The sequence below is a fragment of the Mustela erminea genome, chromosome 16 (genome assembly GCF_009829155.1).
Source record: "Mustela erminea isolate mMusErm1 chromosome 16, mMusErm1.Pri, whole genome shotgun sequence".
Taxonomy (NCBI): domain Eukaryota; kingdom Metazoa; phylum Chordata; class Mammalia; order Carnivora; family Mustelidae; genus Mustela; species Mustela erminea.
In genome coordinates, this window is record NC_045629.1 from 25,906,398 (window position 1) to 25,925,721 (window position 19,324).

Genomic DNA, 19,324 nt, shown 5'->3' on the forward strand with positions numbered 1-19,324 from the left:
ACACATGAAAAAATGTTCATCATCACTAGCCATCAGGGAGATTCAAATTAAAACCATATTGAGATATCACCTTACACCAGTTAAAATGGCCAAAATTAACAAAACAGGAAACAACATGTGTTGGAGGGGATGTGGAGAAAGGGGAACCCTCTTACACTGTTGGTGGGAATGCAAGTTGGTGCAGCCTCTTTGGAGAACAGTGTGGAGATTCCTCAAGAAATTAAAAACAGAACTTCCCTATGACCCTGCAATTGCACTCCTGGGTATTTACCCCAAAGATACAGATGTCGTGAAAAGAAGGGCCATCTGTACCCCAACGTTTATAGCAGCAATGGCCACGGTCGCCAAACTATGGAAAGAACCAAGATGCCCTTCAATGGACGAATGGATAAGGAAAATGTGGTCCATAGACACTATGGAGTATTATGCCTCCATCAGAAAGGCTGAATACCCAACTTTTGTAGCAACATGGACAGGACTCAAAGAGATTATGCTGAGTGAAATAAGTCAAGCAGAGAGAGTCAATTATCATATGGTTTCACTTATTTGTGGAGCGTAACAAACAGCATGGAGGACATGGGGAGATAGAAGAAGGGAGTTGGGGGAAATTGGAAGGGGAGGTGAATCATGAGACTATGGACTCTGAAAAACAATCTGAGGGGTTTGAAGTGGTGGTGGGGGGCTGGGAGGTTGGGGTACCAGGTGGTGGGTATTACAGAGGGCACAGATTGCATGGAGCACTGGGTGTGGTGAAAAAATAATGAATACTGTTATGCTGAAAATAAAAAAAAAAAAAAAAAAAAAAAAACACCTCAATATTTCTAACCTCTTGACTAAATATTTGTAGCAAGATGAAGGCCTGAAAAAAATGTCTCAGGTTAACCATTTAAATTTTTTTCTGGAACTGTAGAAGCCCTTATTAAAAGTATACCCTCAAATATAATATACAAATAACCAGTTCCAAAGAGATGACATCTATCATGGCTAACTTCACTGACTTTTGGGAAATATGAGTGAGAGAGAAATACATTAGAAGAAGGTCAGTTAGTTTTCCCCAGAGCATAAAACCTATCACATTTTAATGGACTTCACAACCATCACATTATATTGGAGACTACCTCCCTAGATATTCCCAAAGACTAAAGACTAGAAGAAAAGGAACACAGTAGTAAGTAGATATGAAGTAGGATTTCACTTCCAAGACAAAACTAAATCTTTGGAGCACCTGGGTGGTTCGGTTGGTTAAGCGACTACCTTAGGTTCAGGTCATGATCCTGGAGTCCTGGGATCAAGCCCCGCATAGGGGCTCCCTGCTCAGCGGGGAGTCTGCTTCTCCCTTTGCCCCTCCCTCCTCTTGTGCTCTCTCTCTCAGTCTCTTTTTCAAATAAATAAAATACTTTTTTCGATGAATTTTTTAAAAGATTTTATTTATTTGTCAGAGAGAGAGAAAGAGTGAGTGAGCACAAGCAGGGAGAGCAGCAGGCTGAGGGAGAACCAGGCTCCCCGCTGAGCTGGGAGCCTACCCAATGTGGGACTCGATCCTAGGACTCTGGGATCATGACCTGAGCCAAACGCGGGCACTTAACCAACTGAGCCACCCAGGCGTCCCATAAATAAAATCTTAAAAACAAAACTAAACTAAATCTTTTTTTTAAAAAAAAAGATTTTATTTATTTATTTGTCAAAGAGAGTGAGCACAGGCAGACAGAGTGGCAGGCAGAGGCAGAGGGAGAAGCAGGCTCCAAGATGAGCAAGGAGTCCGATGTGGGACTCGACCCCAGGACGCTGGGATCATGTCCTGAGCCAAAGGCTGCTGCTCAACCAACTGAGCCACCCAGACGTCCCTAAACTAAATCTTTACACATAGGTTTGTATGTCAGCAGTTTTAGGAATTAAAGGTTTTTTTGTTTGCTTTTATGAATCAACTAAGAAAGATTCCACAGAAGACAACAGAATTGTTATCCAGCAAGAAATACAAGGAAAAAAACTGTTAGACTGAGTAAAATCTGGAATTAGAAATTTAGAAAGTGATTCTCTAATCCTAACAGGTACTGCAAATGTAAAAAAAAGTTCACAAATAATTAGGTAATTCTATGGACAGCTATAAGGCAGGAAATTTTGTTAATACTAATCTGATATGACTGTGTTCCTATCACCTAATAATCCTTAGAATTTTTATAGTAAATGTTCCAGCTGAATGGAACCAGAATAGTCTACAGTTTTGTAAAACAAGAAGATATTCTCTACTCCTCCCCAAATTTATAAACTTAACAGTTTATTGGACGTAACAACTAAACATCATGCCAATCTATTTCCTGTAAGCCTAGTCTTCTGAAGCCAATACTCAATTACAGTCTTGAGCTATACTGCTCAATTTTGTATCACGTTAAGGAAAATGCTTCAGGAACTAGATCAGTACTGCCATCTGTGGAAAGCAATCACTTATGAAACCAAGTTGTGTATGTTTAATCTCGATGCTAGGAAACAGATGGATCGTATTATTAATGAATTCTATTATCTATCTTATTGAAGTATTTTTATGGTCCCATAAAAAGATACTTTTTATCTTTTTCAAGCGTAATTATGTCTATTGTATGATTTTAAACTTTGACACTCATTCATTCATTTGGGTACTAAACTGTATAACATTTGTTTTCTATGGACCATTCTAGCCCTGAACTATAGGTCAATTCCTCAGCCCCTTTGTATGCTGAAATGAGCTGTCTATTCAAATACTTATTTTGGTTAGTTCCCTTTGTTAATTTTTAAATTTTTTTTTAATTAAAGATTTTATTTATTTATTTGACAGAGAGAAATCACAAGTAGACGGAGAGGCAGGCAGAGAGAGAGAGAGGGAAGCAGATTCCCCGCTGAGCAGAGAGCCTGATGCAGGACTCGATCCCAGGACTCTGAGATCATGACCTGAGCCAAAGGCAGTGGCTTAACCCACTGAGCCACCCAAGCTCCCCAATTTTTTATTTTTAAACCTATTGTGTTTAATTGATTTTTCAAAGCATATGGGCCTCTGGCTAAATTTTCAACACAGAATATTTGTATACCAAGGCAGATATGACCTTAACCCTTTAGTGAATAGAAACTGTAAAAGTAATAAAATTCTGGAGAACAGGTTAATAGCAAACTCAAAGTAAGTAACAATAAGGAGTATATATTCACATATCTATAACTTTTTACAGTTTAATAGGAGCTAGGGAGAAGTTCAAAAGAAATGCAAACAGGGGCGCCTGGGTGGCTCAGTGGGTTAGGCCTCTGCCTTCAGCTCAGCTCCTGGGATGGAGCCCTGTGTCAGGCTCTCTGCTCAGCGGGGAGCCTGCTTCCCACCTCCCTCTGCTTGCCTCTCTGCCTGCCTCTCTGCCTGCTTGTAATCTTTCCCCGTCAAACAGATCAATAAAAATCTTAAAAAAAAAAAAATAAGAAAAGAAAAGAAATGCAAACAGAAATGCCTACAGTATGATACCACAAGTAACAGTAGGGTAGCAGTTGACTCGCCTACATTTTCTTTTCTTTTTTTAAAAAGATTTTATTTATTTATTTATCTATCTATCTATCTATCTATCTATTTATTTATTTATTTGACAGACAGAGATCACAAGCAGGCAGAGAGAGAGAGGAGGAAGCAGGCTTCCTGCTGAGCAGAGAGCCCGATGCGGGGCTCGATCCCAGGACCCTGGGATCATGACCCGAGCCAAAGGCAGAGGCCTTAACCCACTGAGCCGCCACCCAGGTGCCCCTGACCTACATTTTCAAGATATACCAACAATGTGGAAGATAGTTTAAGTTGAAAGAGACTTTTTTCGCAAGAACTTAACACTGGTTATTTGGCAGCTCAATTTTGGTGTATCAGTGGAAATCTACTCTTCTATAACCAGGACATCTACTGAATTGCCAAATTACTGTTTTTCATTAATAGAGCATCCATCCTGCATCCAGGAAGCCCTCTCTGAAGCACACAGATATTATGAATCTAAACCCAAACCTCTCTTGCCTCTTTGATTCCAAATACTGAGAAACACTCTGACCCATGTTGACCCAAGTATGTTGGTTAGCACCACACAGGACTATGGAGCTTGTACCTGAGGGCTACAATTCCGCTTGGCTTATAAAAACTGAAATGTTAAGTGTTTCAGTGAGTTCATCTAATTCCAAGCAAGACTTTGCTCAGTCTCTGATCTTTTTATTAAGGTCTGCAGGTCACATCAGGACTCTGATTTGACCTTATAATCCTTTCAGAATTAGATGATGCTACGAAATAACAAGAGTCCATATTTCTTGATAATTTGTTGTTGTAAGGAGAATATGATTAATCCATGAAGATCTTTTTGGAACTAAAGCAGCTAAACAGAAAAACATAAGCTGACATCTGGAAAGATCAAAAACAGAGCAGACACGTTTTGCTTTATGAGTTAGCATGACTTAAAAGATTTTCCAATTTCAAATATAAGGCCAACGTGAGCTATTTTTCACATTGTTATAACTCACTCTGAAATGTATAAAGGCAAAGATAATATATGCTACACAGCTGAAATGCTTTAGTTTTTTAAAGGTGGAGGAAAAGTTCAAGGAAGATTGTCTATACCCAGTCCCCTTTATGAAAGAGCAGTTGCTCTATCATGTCAAAGTATAACTAGTATTACGTGCGCTTGATTTCATATGAGGGTCACTCCTGGAGCAAACTGTTGACTTAAAGGGGGATTCTGGGAAAGGAATGATTTAGATATGCAAGATCCAAGCATGAGTAGAAAAACATATTGAGATATGAATAATCACCGTAAGTCAATAAACTGGGATGTTTTAAACAGAATTATCTGTAAATGAAAACAATTTATCTGTACCTGGGACTGGGACCTGAACCAGAATAATCATAATTTAGTTGAAATATTATTCAGTCCTTTTAAGATGGCTAATTTGTACTGGGGGGAGAGGGGAGAGAGACACTTTTAATCTGTTTATTGAATAAAATGAATTCTTACACAAACCCTGGACTATTTATTATACATTAAGAGGCTAATTTGGGGATGCCTAGGTGGCTCAGTTGGTTAAGCATTTGCCTTTGGCTCAGGTCATGATCCCAGGATCCTGGAATTGAGCCCCATGTTGGGCTCCTTGCTCAGTGGGAGTCTGCTTCTCCCTCCCTTTCTGTCTCTCCCCATCACTCGCTCTTTCCCTATCTCAAATAAATAAACAAAATCTTTAAAAAAAAAAGGGGGGGGCAATTTAGTTTGAAAAGCCTCTCGGTATTTCTGAGCTAAGGTGGAAAATTTAATAGCTTAAACTACTAAAAGGCTTTTCTACTTTAGTCATGAAAGTAAAAAATTTCTTAGTTAATAGATTAAAAACTACTACAAAAAACTTATATGAAGTGTATTTTATTTTAAAGAATTTATTTTATATTTCTAGTTTCACTATGTGACCTTTCTCCATTTCTTATCAAAAGCACATAACGAAAAATTCTGGGAATAATCTCAGAGAAAGGACTTCTCATAAATCCTTTCAACTATAAAAAAGAGCATCAGAGGGCCTGAAAGATTGTAATCTTTCTGAAATTTCCCTACTAGGGAGGAAGGAAAGGGGAAAAAACAGGAATATACTATCTAACATCGGGACAGGACAGAATGGTAAAGGAGGTTACACTTTCAAAATAAAGGTTTTTTTTGTTTTTTTTTGAGAGAGAGAGAGAAAGAGAATGCATACAAGCGGGGGGTGGGGGAGGGCAGAGGGAGAGACAGGCTCCCTACTGAGCAGGAGCCGTATGCAGAACTCGATCCCGGGACCCTGAGATCATGACCCGAGCTGAAGGCAGACACCTAACTACTGAGCCACCCAGGTGTCCCAAATAAATGTATTTTTAAAATTCATTACTCCAAGACAATTTCCTCTCAAGTTTTATTAGAAAACTCCAGTGGTTTCCCATCCAAGTACTAACCAGGCCCGACCCTGCTTAGCTTCCGAGATCAGACGAGATCGGGCACATTCAGGGTGGTATGGCCGTAGACAAAACTCCAGTGGTTTAAAAACACTATGGAAGGGCACCTGGGTGGCTCAGTGGGTTAAAGCCTCTGCCTTTGGCTCAGGTCATGATCCCAGGGTCCTGGAATCCAGCCCTGCATCGGGCTCTCTGCTCAGTGGGGATCCTGCTTCCCTTCCCTCTCTCGGCCTGCTTCTCTGCCTACTTGCGATCTCTGTCAAATAAATAAATCAAATCTTTTAAAAAAATAAATAAATAAAAATAAAAACACTATGGAAAAGACAATGGGGGATTTTTCTATTATTAGTGAAGCTGGGTTGGAAATAGAGTAACTATACTATCTTTAGAACTTTGACACTTTAAAAAATGTTTGATTTAGCTGTGTTTGTGAATATTCTTGATCGATCCTAACTTTTTGTGAATCTGGGAACTTTCTATGCTAAGACCAAAGGGTCTGTGACATTCAATTTTTTTCCCTTTCTTTCTTTCTTTTTTTTTTTTTTCAGAAGGGCTCCTCAGAAGGGCACAGAGAGGAGGCAGTTTGGTTTTTGGTCCTAAAAGGCAAGAAGATGAGAAAGAATGAGAAGCCAGCAATGTAAATTGAAGTAAAGGGCTGTAGGTCTTGTTAAGTGTTTTAGCAGACTTTCAGCGCTCAGAAAGAATTAAGTCTGATTATTAATTCATTTTATACAGAAAGCTGTCCCTTTATACCTCAGGATCCCTTTAACAGTAGTTCTCAAGTGACAAGCTCCATCAGAATTACCTGAGGATTTCTTGAAAACTAAAACAAAACCAGCATTCCAAGCACAGTAATACAGTTTATTAGATTCTTTCAAAGAGAAAGTAATCAGCAAGACTTTGGTGAAAGAGTTCCCAAGAGGGTGTGTGCAGGGCAAGGACTGGTTGAGGCAGGAGGGTGTTTTTGCATGTGCCTGTGCAGGATTCATTCCAGAAAAATAGCACATGGGGAATAAGAAATAAAGTATATTATAATGCTCCACTGAACATTCCACTGTATAAAACACTTCTTGTTTTCAAGATGATTTTCTTAGGATGGATTCTCAGAAGTTTGGTAACTGAGACAAAAGCCTTGAATCTTAAATTTAAGCTTGTTAAATATTGCTGAACTTGCTATACCAACAGCAAATATGAGAGTACTATTTTATTCTACCCTTTACTCTTTTCTGGCACTGCACTTATTTTACTCAACTCTGCAATTCAATAACAGTTTCAAAATACTAAATCTGTAATTACTTTACTGTGAACTTTTTGGTCTACACTTTTAATTGTATGTATTATGTTAAGCAATTTTCATAAATGGTCTTTATTTTTAATAAGCTATAACTGTTTTTCACATTTTTAAACCTTATGCTGACTGTGCTTTGAGATTTTCCAGGGGTGCCTGGGTGGCTCAGTTGTTAAGTGTCACCCTTCAGCCTAGGTCCTAGGATGGAGCCACATGTCGAGCAGGAAGCCTGCTTCTCCCACTCCCCCTGCTTGTGCTCCCTCTCTTGCTGCCTGTCAAATAAATAAATAAAATCTTTAAAATAAATAAATAAATAAAAGGTTTTCTAAAAGGTTTAAATTTCCATACAACTATTTAATTTCTGATTCCTTTTAACTTCAGAAATTCTTCCTTTATCCGAACTGATACTCAGCTTAAAAAAAATATATATATATATTTTTTTGTTTTCTTAAAAAAAAATTTCAATCCACAAGGAAGAGTTTACATATGAAGTAAAAATTTAAGTATTTTTTCCCAAGATGATTACCAAGTTCCTAACAGGATTACTTACTAAATAGTCTTTTCCTCATTGGTTTTGTGACATCCAACTGATTATATATTCAAATCTTACATATAAAAAATAGAAATACAAATACAAATAGAAAGTAATTCTATTTTGATGTCTACTCTTGCATTAATATGTTTTGGTATCTGGTAGACCAATTCTCCTTCATTATCCTTTAGTTCAAAATCCAAACAGTTCTTCTTGCCTATTAGTCTTCCCCAAACTTTGAAATACCCACCCATTATTCCACTGGAATTTTACTAAGTTATATTAAACCTGTAATTTGTAAAGACTATACATTTTTCTATAATACTGGTTTGTCATCAAATATCTTTATTTTTTCATAGCTCTTCCAAGTTTCGTCATTTTTCTTCTAGATCATCTATAGTTGTCATTAACATTAGCTGGAATATTTATCTGTTGGCTCTCAAAAATGGCATTCTTTCACTGTGTTTTCTAACTTATAACTGCTGATGTAGTGCTATGTTGATTTCAATCATCAGTTATCAACACCTAACAGAACTCTTATAATTTAAGAAGTTGTTAAATGACTCAAACTAACTCAGTTAACAAGTTTCACAAAGGATAGAAAGGTAAGGGGGAAAGGCCATATTCCTATAAATTAGCTCTGTCAATTCTAATTTCTTATTAGACTAACATTTATAAAAGAAAAATAAGGGAAATGCTCTTATGGATACAAAAATCACAGGGGATAGTTTCTGTTCACGCACTTCAAAAAGAACATTGAGGAATATAAAATTTTGTTTTGAATTTCAAATACACCTCTTTAGGGAGGCAGTGAGGTCAGTTTAGAAAAGATGCTTGCAGTTTTCAATTATAAAGCTATTAGCACTCTCCCAACAAAAACAATAAAATAACATTAGTGAGAATACTGTACTCATATAGCTACAGTCATAAGAAAACACAAATTTTTGAGGACTATTAGAACAGGAAGAGCTTTCTTTAATTAAATGGGCCATCTCTCACAATGTGATCCCCCTCCTGCCACTAAGTACAGTACCAGACTAATTTCGAAAGACATCAAAACTTCTATTTCAAGTAATAGGTTTCCCAATAACTAATTCCATCTGGAGATTATTAAGGACCCTTTTTAAAGTAATAAAATGGTAGCATTTCAGAATGTTAAAGCAATTTTAGATTTTACTTGTATGGTAGCCATGATTTTATGTGCTCCATTAAAAATCCAGTCCAACATATCCTTTAAATGGCTTCACATTAAAGACTCTTCTCCATATTACAAAACTACATTAGTTATATATTCCTTTCTTTACTGCAAGCAAACAGATATATAATCCTTCAAACCAAAATGCTATGAAGTTATTATTCTAAAATAAAACTGTGCTTACCATGATACCACCATTTTGTTTTCTTTGGATTCTTGTTACATGTTCGAACATAAAAAGAATTATCTGGTGGTCGTCTCTGAAACCAAAAGGAGTTTAAATAAGAGAAGTTGTAAAATGGAAGAAAAAACTTTAGCAGAATTATTACATTGTCTAAAAACAATATAAATGCTGATGTGGCGCAACTGAAATTATATATTCCAGGAAAAGTAGACCCTTGACACTGAAACTTAAAAAATAAATAAAAACAGGGGCATGTATGTGTGGTTTGGATTAGGTTCCAGTGGGATTACTACAGAATGACTATTAACCCAAAGTGGCAGCATTAGGTTTTAAGGAATTTTGGTTCCATTTATTTTATCTAATTAAAAACCAGAAAAGTCTACCTAAACTCAGTTTGTCTGAGAAATTAATAGCAACTTATAAACCTCCAGTAAGGTAAACATCACCAAGGACAGACCAAAGGATTCAGTTTGCAAACAATATATGAGGAAAAAGGGGAAAAAGCTATCTTGGCATTTCTGCCATATATATGCCCAACTAGCACAATAATACATACATATGGCAGTTCTGCAAGGGAGCTACAGCAGAAATAGTGATGCCAACAACAATGAAGACAAATTTTGGACGGGAATTTCCTGAAAACTGTTGGACTGACCAGACATGAGAAATACTGTGAGTCAGGGAGCCTGAGTGGCTTGGTACGTTAAAGCCTCTGCCTTCAGCTCAGGTCATGATCCCAGGGTCCTGGGAACAAGCCCCACATGGGGCTCTCTGCTCAGCAGGGAGCCTGCTTCTTCCTCTCTCTCCCTGCCTGCCTCTCTGACTACTTGTGATCTCTATCAAATAAGTAATAATAAAAAAAAAAAAGAAAGAAATACTGTGAGTCTCTACAAAAATATGGAAACATGTCAAATTTGTATTAAAGCTACTGAGCACAGGTTAGTAGATAAGTCCAACCAAAAACCAATAGTGAGTAGGACTGCCTAGACAGCAGGTAGGGAAACAGGCAGTCTACCTGGCACTTCTACAACTCACGTACAGAACTCTGATCTTAATTGAGCCTAATAATGCCCTTACAAGTTAATATTAATAGTAACTTAAGAAAAGGGAAGAGTAGAGTTTATGTTAAACTACCCAAAGATTACCCTGCTGATAAAGTTTGAGAAAATATCTGAAAAAGTATCATGAAATTAGATGCCTGACTACTTTAAAGAATAGATCATCTGTTGCTAGCAACTTGCTACCCTATTGCAATTTGCAGGACAACTGCTGTTTGTCCTGCAAGCCATAATCTGTGTTAATGTGGAATAAATTGCTACCACTGTAACAAATAACTTCATAAATTCATTTTCCCTGTATACTGGTTAGAACCCAATCTTCAAAAACAAAGAAAACAAAACCAACAACCAATCTTAAAAAAAAAAAAAAAAAAAATTAAGGAAGAAAAAAACACTCATTCTATGTGCTTAAGAATATAACCAAACTGGTAAGAGATCACAGACATTTGGTTCTTATATAGATTTGGTTCTATATAAAATGATGGATTACCAAAATTGTTTTAGGAATGGAATACAAGCTAGAAAGTTTGGACTATCTGTATTATAAGGGCACAAAGAATAAATGGCATATTACTGAAAGACTTCTCAATATCAGAAATTACTTTTAATCTACTGAAATATTTAAGTGAAACTCATAGAACCACACTGACCACAGAATAAAATTTGCCTGTTTTAAATAAGTTTTTGAATATAAATGTTAGGATCAAAAAAAAAAAAAAGAAAAGAAAAGAAAAAAGTTTTTGGTGGGTGGTTAGAAGACTTTTAAAAGCTTATTTGGAGCTAGATCCCCTCAGTTCCAAAACAAGTTTCCTCTTCATCTTTATAACCTAGTACTTATTAGCACAGTAGAAACAGTACTTACTAGGTTCCTAATAAACATATACAGAATTTTACTGCATTTCACAGAACTAATGCTGCCAGAATTGCTTCCAAATTACTATCTTGGTTAAATATAATTTAGTTCGTATTATATAATATAGCTTACCAATAATTTAAATGGAGTAATAAGGCTTATACTAACTATGCAGGAAAAACTAGTAGTAGACAACTGAAATGTGAGGGGGATGAGAGAAGACTAGAAAAGGATAAAGGAGATGGAGAATAGAGTCATTTTCTAGTTTTTAATAGTAAGTCATTACATTTATTTATTTATTTATTTATTTATTGTAAATCATTACATTAAATGTAAACAAAGCACTAATCATTACAAGCCACCTGTAAGAGTTATGTGCACACGTCACTGGTGTTCACCTCAACTTTTCTTATTAAAATCCTATACTTACTGCTTCACCTTTCTAAAGACATTAAACATTAATGAGGACATAGAAGTCCTTCTAACTGCAAACTGCTCTACTCTATACCTAAAATTTAAAAGTTACGTGTGTGTAGAGGGTAGAAGTGTAGAGGAGAGAAGAGGGTAGAAGCAGAGAAAACATGGAAGCAATAAATAAGACTTGTTTTCAAAGCCCTCAAGGTTAACAAAAGCTCAAGTGCAGCCTTAAAATGCAACCTAGGAAAGCCCATAGGCAAAGTTAGTTAAAAAACACTACAGTAAGGTAATGTGTACCCTATTGCAACTATTCAAAGATGTATGTTTTTCTGCATATTTTAATATTCCTGAATGGGGATACATACCTTTTAACATGTATTAACTGTCACAGTTTAACTGACAGAAGTTTCTTACATTCTTATATGGTATATAGATTGCATATTAATGCTATTAATGCTGTAATTAAAAAATTCAATTTAAACCATTATTTCCCCATGCTTCTTTGAACAAAAAGAATCTGTTTTTTTAAACCTAACACCAAGAAACCTCTTATAAAACTAACATTTCAAGAAATTCAGTTTGTAAATAAACAATGGCTTAGAGTGTTTCAGCCTAGATAACCTATCATTTAAAAATAAACTACTTAAAGTTCTCTAAAAACTAATTTAAAGTTCTCTAAATGCTAATTTAGTAAAAATGAGAGTTCAATTTCAAGAAAACAGGGGGGAAAAACCGCTGTTATTACACAGACCCCTAATCTGTAAAGTAAAGCTGTTCTCCTTTAGACCCGATACAAAAGGAAAACCTCATGAAGAAAAGAGGTTTTAAAATAGAGAAATACATGAACACTGGGCTACACACTCACTCTCAGGCAGAAACCACAAGAGGGCCAGAAATGCACACAGGATTTAGATACTTTACAAGGGTATCCTAAATTTAACTCATGTGATTTTTCTTTCTGGTGTTTTTACCTTTCCATCAGACAGAATCTGTGGTTAAAAAAAAGGGAATGAGAAGAAAAGTCCTGAAAATTCTGCTGGTCTTTAACCTTTCTCTTTCAACCTAATCATGATGATCAAGCATGATAGGAAAGCTCTGGTTCCTGGGAAATTCCCTAAAGAGGCTGATAGGGTGGGAGCCAGCAGAGGGGAGAAGGGAAACATGCTCTTGGGACTTTCCACTGTGAAATCTAGAAATGAGAATTTCTTGTATACTTCTACCTTGTGCATGCTTACAGAAATAAAATTCAAATTATTTGAGAACATCTGCAGAAATTTTCTGTTTAAGAAATATAAAACAATGTCTGACTTCTACATGGAATGAAAGATTATCGAAGTAATTTTCTAATCCGTTACTAAGCATATTACCCGTAACTTCTTAATAAAAGGCATTAAGTCTTCCTTCACATAAATTATGTATTAAAATAATTTCTCTACCTAAACTAAAAAAAGAGATATTACCTGGAATAATTCTGAGAAGTCCTACCTTTTCTTTGCAGCTGGAAAGCATACTAATAATGCTAAGACAAACTGATTGGACTGAGAGCGCTGGGGACCAGTCTTCTGTTAGAATGGATAAACAGATATGACCATTGCTATAAACATGAGGATGAACGGGAATATTTTCACCAGTAAACATGACCTAAGAAAGAATAAAATTCCATTAACACTCAAATATTCTCTATTACCAAGAAATAAAATATTCTCCATAGAACTTACTATTTTAAAAACCAATTAAAAACAAATAAAGTAAGTGCCAGAAACAAGATAAACAACTGCTTGTTGTTTATTCTCATCAATCCACAAAGTACTGGTTTCACTGTGTGAATGAGGATGTAGGGAATGGAACATACAGAGAAAAAATCCAGGTCATCTCTTTTTTTATTTCAGCTATTTTTCACAAATCCCTTTAAAAATTTATAAATTACCATGCATTTTTAGCCCAATAAAGACAATTATAAGAATGTCTTTTCACATTCTACTCATTGCTCTCTGCATACAGAAATACAAAAGTATTCTATTTTGAGACAATATGAATTACATGTGACAAGAACACCCCTTTCACCCGTAACAATGCTACCACCTAAGGTGCTATGTGCAAAAGGAAATAATTTATATATACCATCTCCTCTAAACTTGCTCATCCATTATGATACATACACATTACTACTTGGTGATCCTCAAATAACTGTGCCTACACACACAAAAAAGTTTGAATGGGTCAAGTTTTTCTCTGCCTTTTTTTCTACTCAATTCTTCTAACAGTTTTTCCTTTCTCCACCTTGTCACCATACTAACTGTAAGGTATTCTCCACCTTGTCACCATACTAACTGTAAGATAATAAATCTATTATTCCTTCCTTTGCCCTAATAACTCATTAAGTATCCCATAGCAGTGTTTCTTAAACATATCTACCCTAAGCATCTGAACAGGGAGAAGACTGAATTCATACATCCCAAAGAACCTGTAAGCACAGCCCAAACTAGGACAAAGACACTGAAGTCTAATATTTCAGGCTGTTTATATTTTACCTCATAAAAATTACTTATTTTGATATAAAAATTAATCCACCAATCTTTATGTGTATTTTGTTCTGTGGTAAGATCTAACATTTTTACTCTGTTGTTAATAGTAATTACTAACTCCCGACCTTAAGAAAAAAAAATCACCTGAAGATCTGGGTAAAAATATAAATGCAAGATCGCCACTTTCACAGATACTGATTCAGTAGGTACGGTGGGATTTTTATAAAGCTCGTCAAATATTACCAGTAGTTCCCAAATGAGACTTACATGTTATCTCTCTCAGCCCTAAAACTCCCTCACACTTGAATACACAACAAAATCTTACTAAGAAGAAATTATATCAGTTATATCAGAAATTGATGAAGTATTTATTGCTCTAGGCATAACCTATTTCCCCCTTTATATAAGAACAAAAAAGACAGCCAGTGAAATAAGTGTGGCTAGAGTAAGGTATGTCAGCATTTAATATGGGACATGTTACGGAGAAGTACCATAAACTGGGTTTTTTGCTTTTATTTTCAAGTATCTAGCTACAAAATTGTCTTCATTTCAATTTCGCAAATACTTACATTTTAACAAAGCACTCTTTCATATATGTAGGAGTCCCCTAATATTTCAAACATACTACTAACATATGGAACTTGTTTCCTTGGCTGAAGCCAATATAAGAAAACAAAAGGAATTTTTTTCTCAAAGGAATGACTTTACACACTTGCATATTTTGTTTCTTTACATTTGGTCATGCACCCTCCATTCCCACTAAAAAGAGCTAAAATAAAGCTGAAAACTAAAAATAAGTCTCAAAGTAAGAGATACCAAGTTACTTGCCCTGCCTGATTGCAGAAGACCACCCAATCCCCAACTTTAGCACAGCTGTGTTTGAAGCCTACCATTTATCTCAATTTTATCTGTCAGTGCTAGTCTCCTTTTCATCATTTTTTGCTAAAAAAAAAAAAAAAAAAAAAAAAGCGGGGGGGGGCTCTCTGTAAAAGGAAATGACTGCTTAAATGGTCTTGCAGCTCCGTACTTTGAGTCTACCCACAATTATTCTAAATTTTATTTTTATAAACATGTAGTTTACTATATATATTTGCTATTCCCACAATGTGTTATAGATGTCTAGAGCGGGAGTTTACAAATCTCACAGAACATGCATCTGCTTTGGGGTATTCATTCAGCCACAAAATTCCATTTGACCAACAGGATATTTTCATTAAGAATACAAACAATGCCCAAGACCTTATCCCCTGGTCACAAGTATTTTTTAAAGGGTATTTCTTTTCCAGTCAGATTTCCTTTTTAAAAAGTCACATAGAATAGTGCTCTGAAAGTGCCAAAAAATGAAGAATTGCCAAGTTACCTTCTTTGGCAAAAACTAATCAGTGCATCAGCAACCACCAAGGAAAATACACAGACAGCAAAATACAAAGGTTATCACAACATGCTCTGACTAGCCAATCCACAAAGCAGAAGGAAAGCAATGAGTGCTCTTGGAGAGAACAGATTATAAACTAAATCACCTGACCTGAGAACCAAGGAGTACCCATGAATCAAAAGGAAATCAGAAGCGAGGAAAGGGGATGGAAAGCAGTAGTAGACACCTACAGCAGGAGCAGCAGACACTGATAAGCACCGAAGAGAGCCAGAAATCAAGACAGAAACAGCTTTAAAGGTTGAAGGGACTGAAATAAAAAGAAATCAGATCTCAGTAAACCTTAAAAAAAGAAAAGCAAAGGAAAGGGGGAGGGGGAAGCTGGGGCTTTTTAACATGCTGCATGCAGGGTAAATACAGCCAGCCTGAAACTTCCAGCAACCAAATAGGGGGATCAATTAGCTGCACATAATATAGGTAACTCCTAGGGCCTAACCTGCCAGATACAGAATTTTAGAAGTTTGTCTAAACATGGAAAGGCTGAGTTTACATGTCAGAGATGAATTCCTGAAATAAAAGAAAAAACTTTTTTCAAAGTTTATTCATGTAAAAACGCTGTTAAGCAGTTTCCACAGACACTTTTGATGTAAACTCTGCGATTCTGGTTCTTTGCATGTGATGTGAAAAGTAACCAAGGCTGAACTTCTTCAAGATCGTGCTCTTAACCGTCCTCATTTATTTAACACATGGTACAATCCAAAGGAGGAAATGGGACATTTCCGTTACTTTAAGAAAGCCTAAGAGATGATTCCATTACTTTAATACAGCCAAGCAGGTTCTGAAAGCCTAAGCAGGTTTTCAAAATTTAAAAACTTTTTGGGCGGAGTCCCAAGTAGCCAATAAAACTCACATTTAACAAGACATCTGAATACCATGAATTTGAAACCGAGGGAATAAATAAGAACTTTGCTAATTTATTTTTAGAATTATTTATTTTTAAAATAATTTATTCAAATTCAAACTTAGTCATATCAACAGTTAACAACCAGAGAACTGTACATATTCATAAACCAAACAATAAAATGGAACTACAGATTTTAAAGAATAAGCTGTTTTACGGAAAAAAAAAAAAAAAAGCCACAATTTTAGAAAAGGATCTTAGATCTAAGGCATGTGTATCACACCTGCAGTTCAGAGTCTGCATGAATCTAAATTCCCGAACATCTCCTTATCAGTACAGTGTATTTCCAAGCTAATGCATGTGAATCACACCTGAAGTTCAGAGTCTGCATTAGAAAGAGTATTCAGACGAATCTAAATTTCCAAACATCTATTAGTATGGCATATTTTCAAAAGCAAGTGAGACCTAAGAAAAACTATGCCCTGTATCATAATTTTGGAGTTAAGTAAGCATATCCCACATCCAACATTAAGTTTTAAGCAAGCCAACCTCTTGGTAACTTTTGGTACCAATACAGTGTGTCTCACAAAATTACCAATTTGAGAATGAAAGCCACCAATGATGACACAAAACAGAGGATGGAGCTTAGGTAACTGTTTCTAATATGAAATTCATATTTATGAGTATGAATGACCCAATACTGAATGACCCAATACTGAGATCTGACCACAAGGAAGGCATACTACTATGTTCAGGCTAGTGTTCTGCAACTAATTAGAAAGCGAGACACCTAATGTTGCATCAAACTAGGTCGAAACACATAATAAGAATAAGCAGTATGAATAAGTTATAAAATATAAAAGCCAATATACAAAATGGATACCAGAGACAATATAAGGGAATGTTTTCTCTTATTAAAATTCTAAGTTAGAGGGCACCTGGGTGGCTCAGTTGATTAACGCGACTGCCTTCGGCTCAGGTCATGATCCTGGAGTCCCGGGATCAAGTCCCGCATCGGGCTCCCTGCTTGGCAGGGAGCCTGCTTCTCCCTCTGACCCTCCCCCTTCTTATACTCTCTCTCTCTCAAATAAATAAATAAAATCTTAAAAAAGAAAATTTGTAAGTAGATGGCAATACTTAATGGGCAAACTACAAAAACTGAACATGTAAGCAGAATTTATTATGATCAGATATTTAATTAATAATATATGATATAGGCAATCTAGCATAAATGGTAAATATTTGACAAAAGTAATTACGGACTGGAGTTTTAGCATAGTTTTTAATCCAATTTTCCCCTTTTAGTCACTTAACATGTATTAGTAGCATCAATATTAATAGTTTTTTTTTGTCTTCCATAATTACCCTTATTACCCTTATGCAATTGTTCAAGTATTACAAAGTCAAAATTCCTGGATACAATGAAACTAAATTTGGGTGCCCTGGATGGTAACCATTCTCTCTCCTTTGTAAGCTGTGTTCTTCTAGCCTACCAGTCTTCTCCTTTATCTTCCCATTGTTTTACCCCCAAGGCTTCAACGAACAGAGTTCACTGTTCCCTTTCTCCTCGTCAGGTGTCCTAGATGCTAGACAATTTTAAGGCAATAAAAATGGTTACTTAAGACTTTGGAAAGCTTAACCACCATCACATGAAAGAGCAAGGAAAATGACCCCACAAATAAAAGGATGAGAACACTATGAAAATAGGTTCTGGATCTCTGCAATGAAGGAGTACTGAGCAACAGAACCAAAGGTTCTGGCATGAACAGGAAGGGGAATAAGGGTGAGGAGAAAGCAGCTACTCATTTGCACCAGTGTTTCTAAAGCTTTGTAATCAAGGTAAGTATATTTTCAGCACCACTTTTAGCACTGATATGGCTTCAGGACGAAGTACAGTATCCTCTTTCCCCTAAAAAAACATAAAACTTCGTCACCTATTTCTAAAATGCCTAAAATACCTTCAACAAAAATTAGAGTTGAAAAGCTTAAAAACAAAGTATAACAAGGACATTTACAAGATAATGTGTTTCAATTTTATTGCATTCAAATGGGATGTTCTGACAGGAAGAGAGTTTAAAGGCCAAAGATATCTGGAAGGGAAGAGCTGCTAATGTGAGGGAGGAAGTAGAAAGGAAAAGAAGCAAAACAGTAAAGACACTAAACTTGAAGACTTCAGTTTCGAAGGAGAGGTGACTATACCTCCCAATTCCTTTGAGATAAATCTTCAAATCCTTTACACTCTTGGATAAGCCCCAAAACATCCTTTCTTTTTCATTTCCTGCTGCAGCCCTCCATTTATTTATACATAAAACTACATTTGCTCATAAATCTCAGGAGAAGCCATGTCTTTTCATGTTTTGTTCCACTTCTGACATAAACTTTTCTTCTTCTGCTTTAAGTCCCAGAACAAACAGGTTTCTCTTTGCCCCCTCATTCTATTCTAAACCAATCATTGCTTTCTCTTTTGCTCCCAAAGCATATAATTTATACTTCAACTTATGCATCCAGTTTCACAGGCCAGAAGTTATGGAGTCTTCCCTGACTCCTTTTTCTCGCTCATATTTCTTATCAATTCATTAGTAAATCCTGCTGGCTCAACCTTTAAAACAGGTCCAGGGCCCCTGGATGGCTCAGTTGCCTAAAGACCAGCTCTTGATTTTTGCTCAAGTCATGATCTCAGGGTCCTGGAATCCCTGCTCAGTGGGGAGTCTGCTTGAGGACTCTCTCTCTGCCTCTTACACCCGCTTGAGCCCTCTTCCTCAAATGAGTAAATCTTAAAAAAATAATAATAACGTAAAATAAAGTAAGTCCAAAATATGGCCATCTTCCACAACCTCCACTACTACTTTCTGGTACAAGTCACCACCAACCCCTCACCTGGATTACTGCAAGTTGTCTCGTCTCCCTGTACCCTTATACACCCACAACAGTCAATGTGCCACACAGCAGTCAAATTCTTCCTTTTAATTTTAGGTAGGATCGTGTCATTCCTCTGCTCAAAATATTCAAAGGTTTTTCATCCCATTCTGAGTGAAAACCAAAACTCTTATACTGGGCT

General features: G+C 36.2%; 1 protein-coding gene across 1 annotated transcript in view; it reads right to left on the bottom strand.

Moving 5' to 3' along the window:
* The window catches only part of UBE2W (ubiquitin conjugating enzyme E2 W), a 78,947-nt gene that overhangs the window by 11,405 nt on the left and 48,218 nt on the right, over window positions 1-19,324 (bottom strand). Inside the window, exons 4-5 of the mRNA XM_032316909.1 lie at window positions 12,954-13,109; window positions 9,141-9,216 (exon numbers count right to left, since the gene is read on the bottom strand). Coding sequence (XP_032172800.1) covers window positions 9,141-9,216; window positions 12,954-13,109 — 232 coding nt within the window. The remainder of the gene's footprint in view (window positions 1-9,140; window positions 9,217-12,953; window positions 13,110-19,324) is intronic.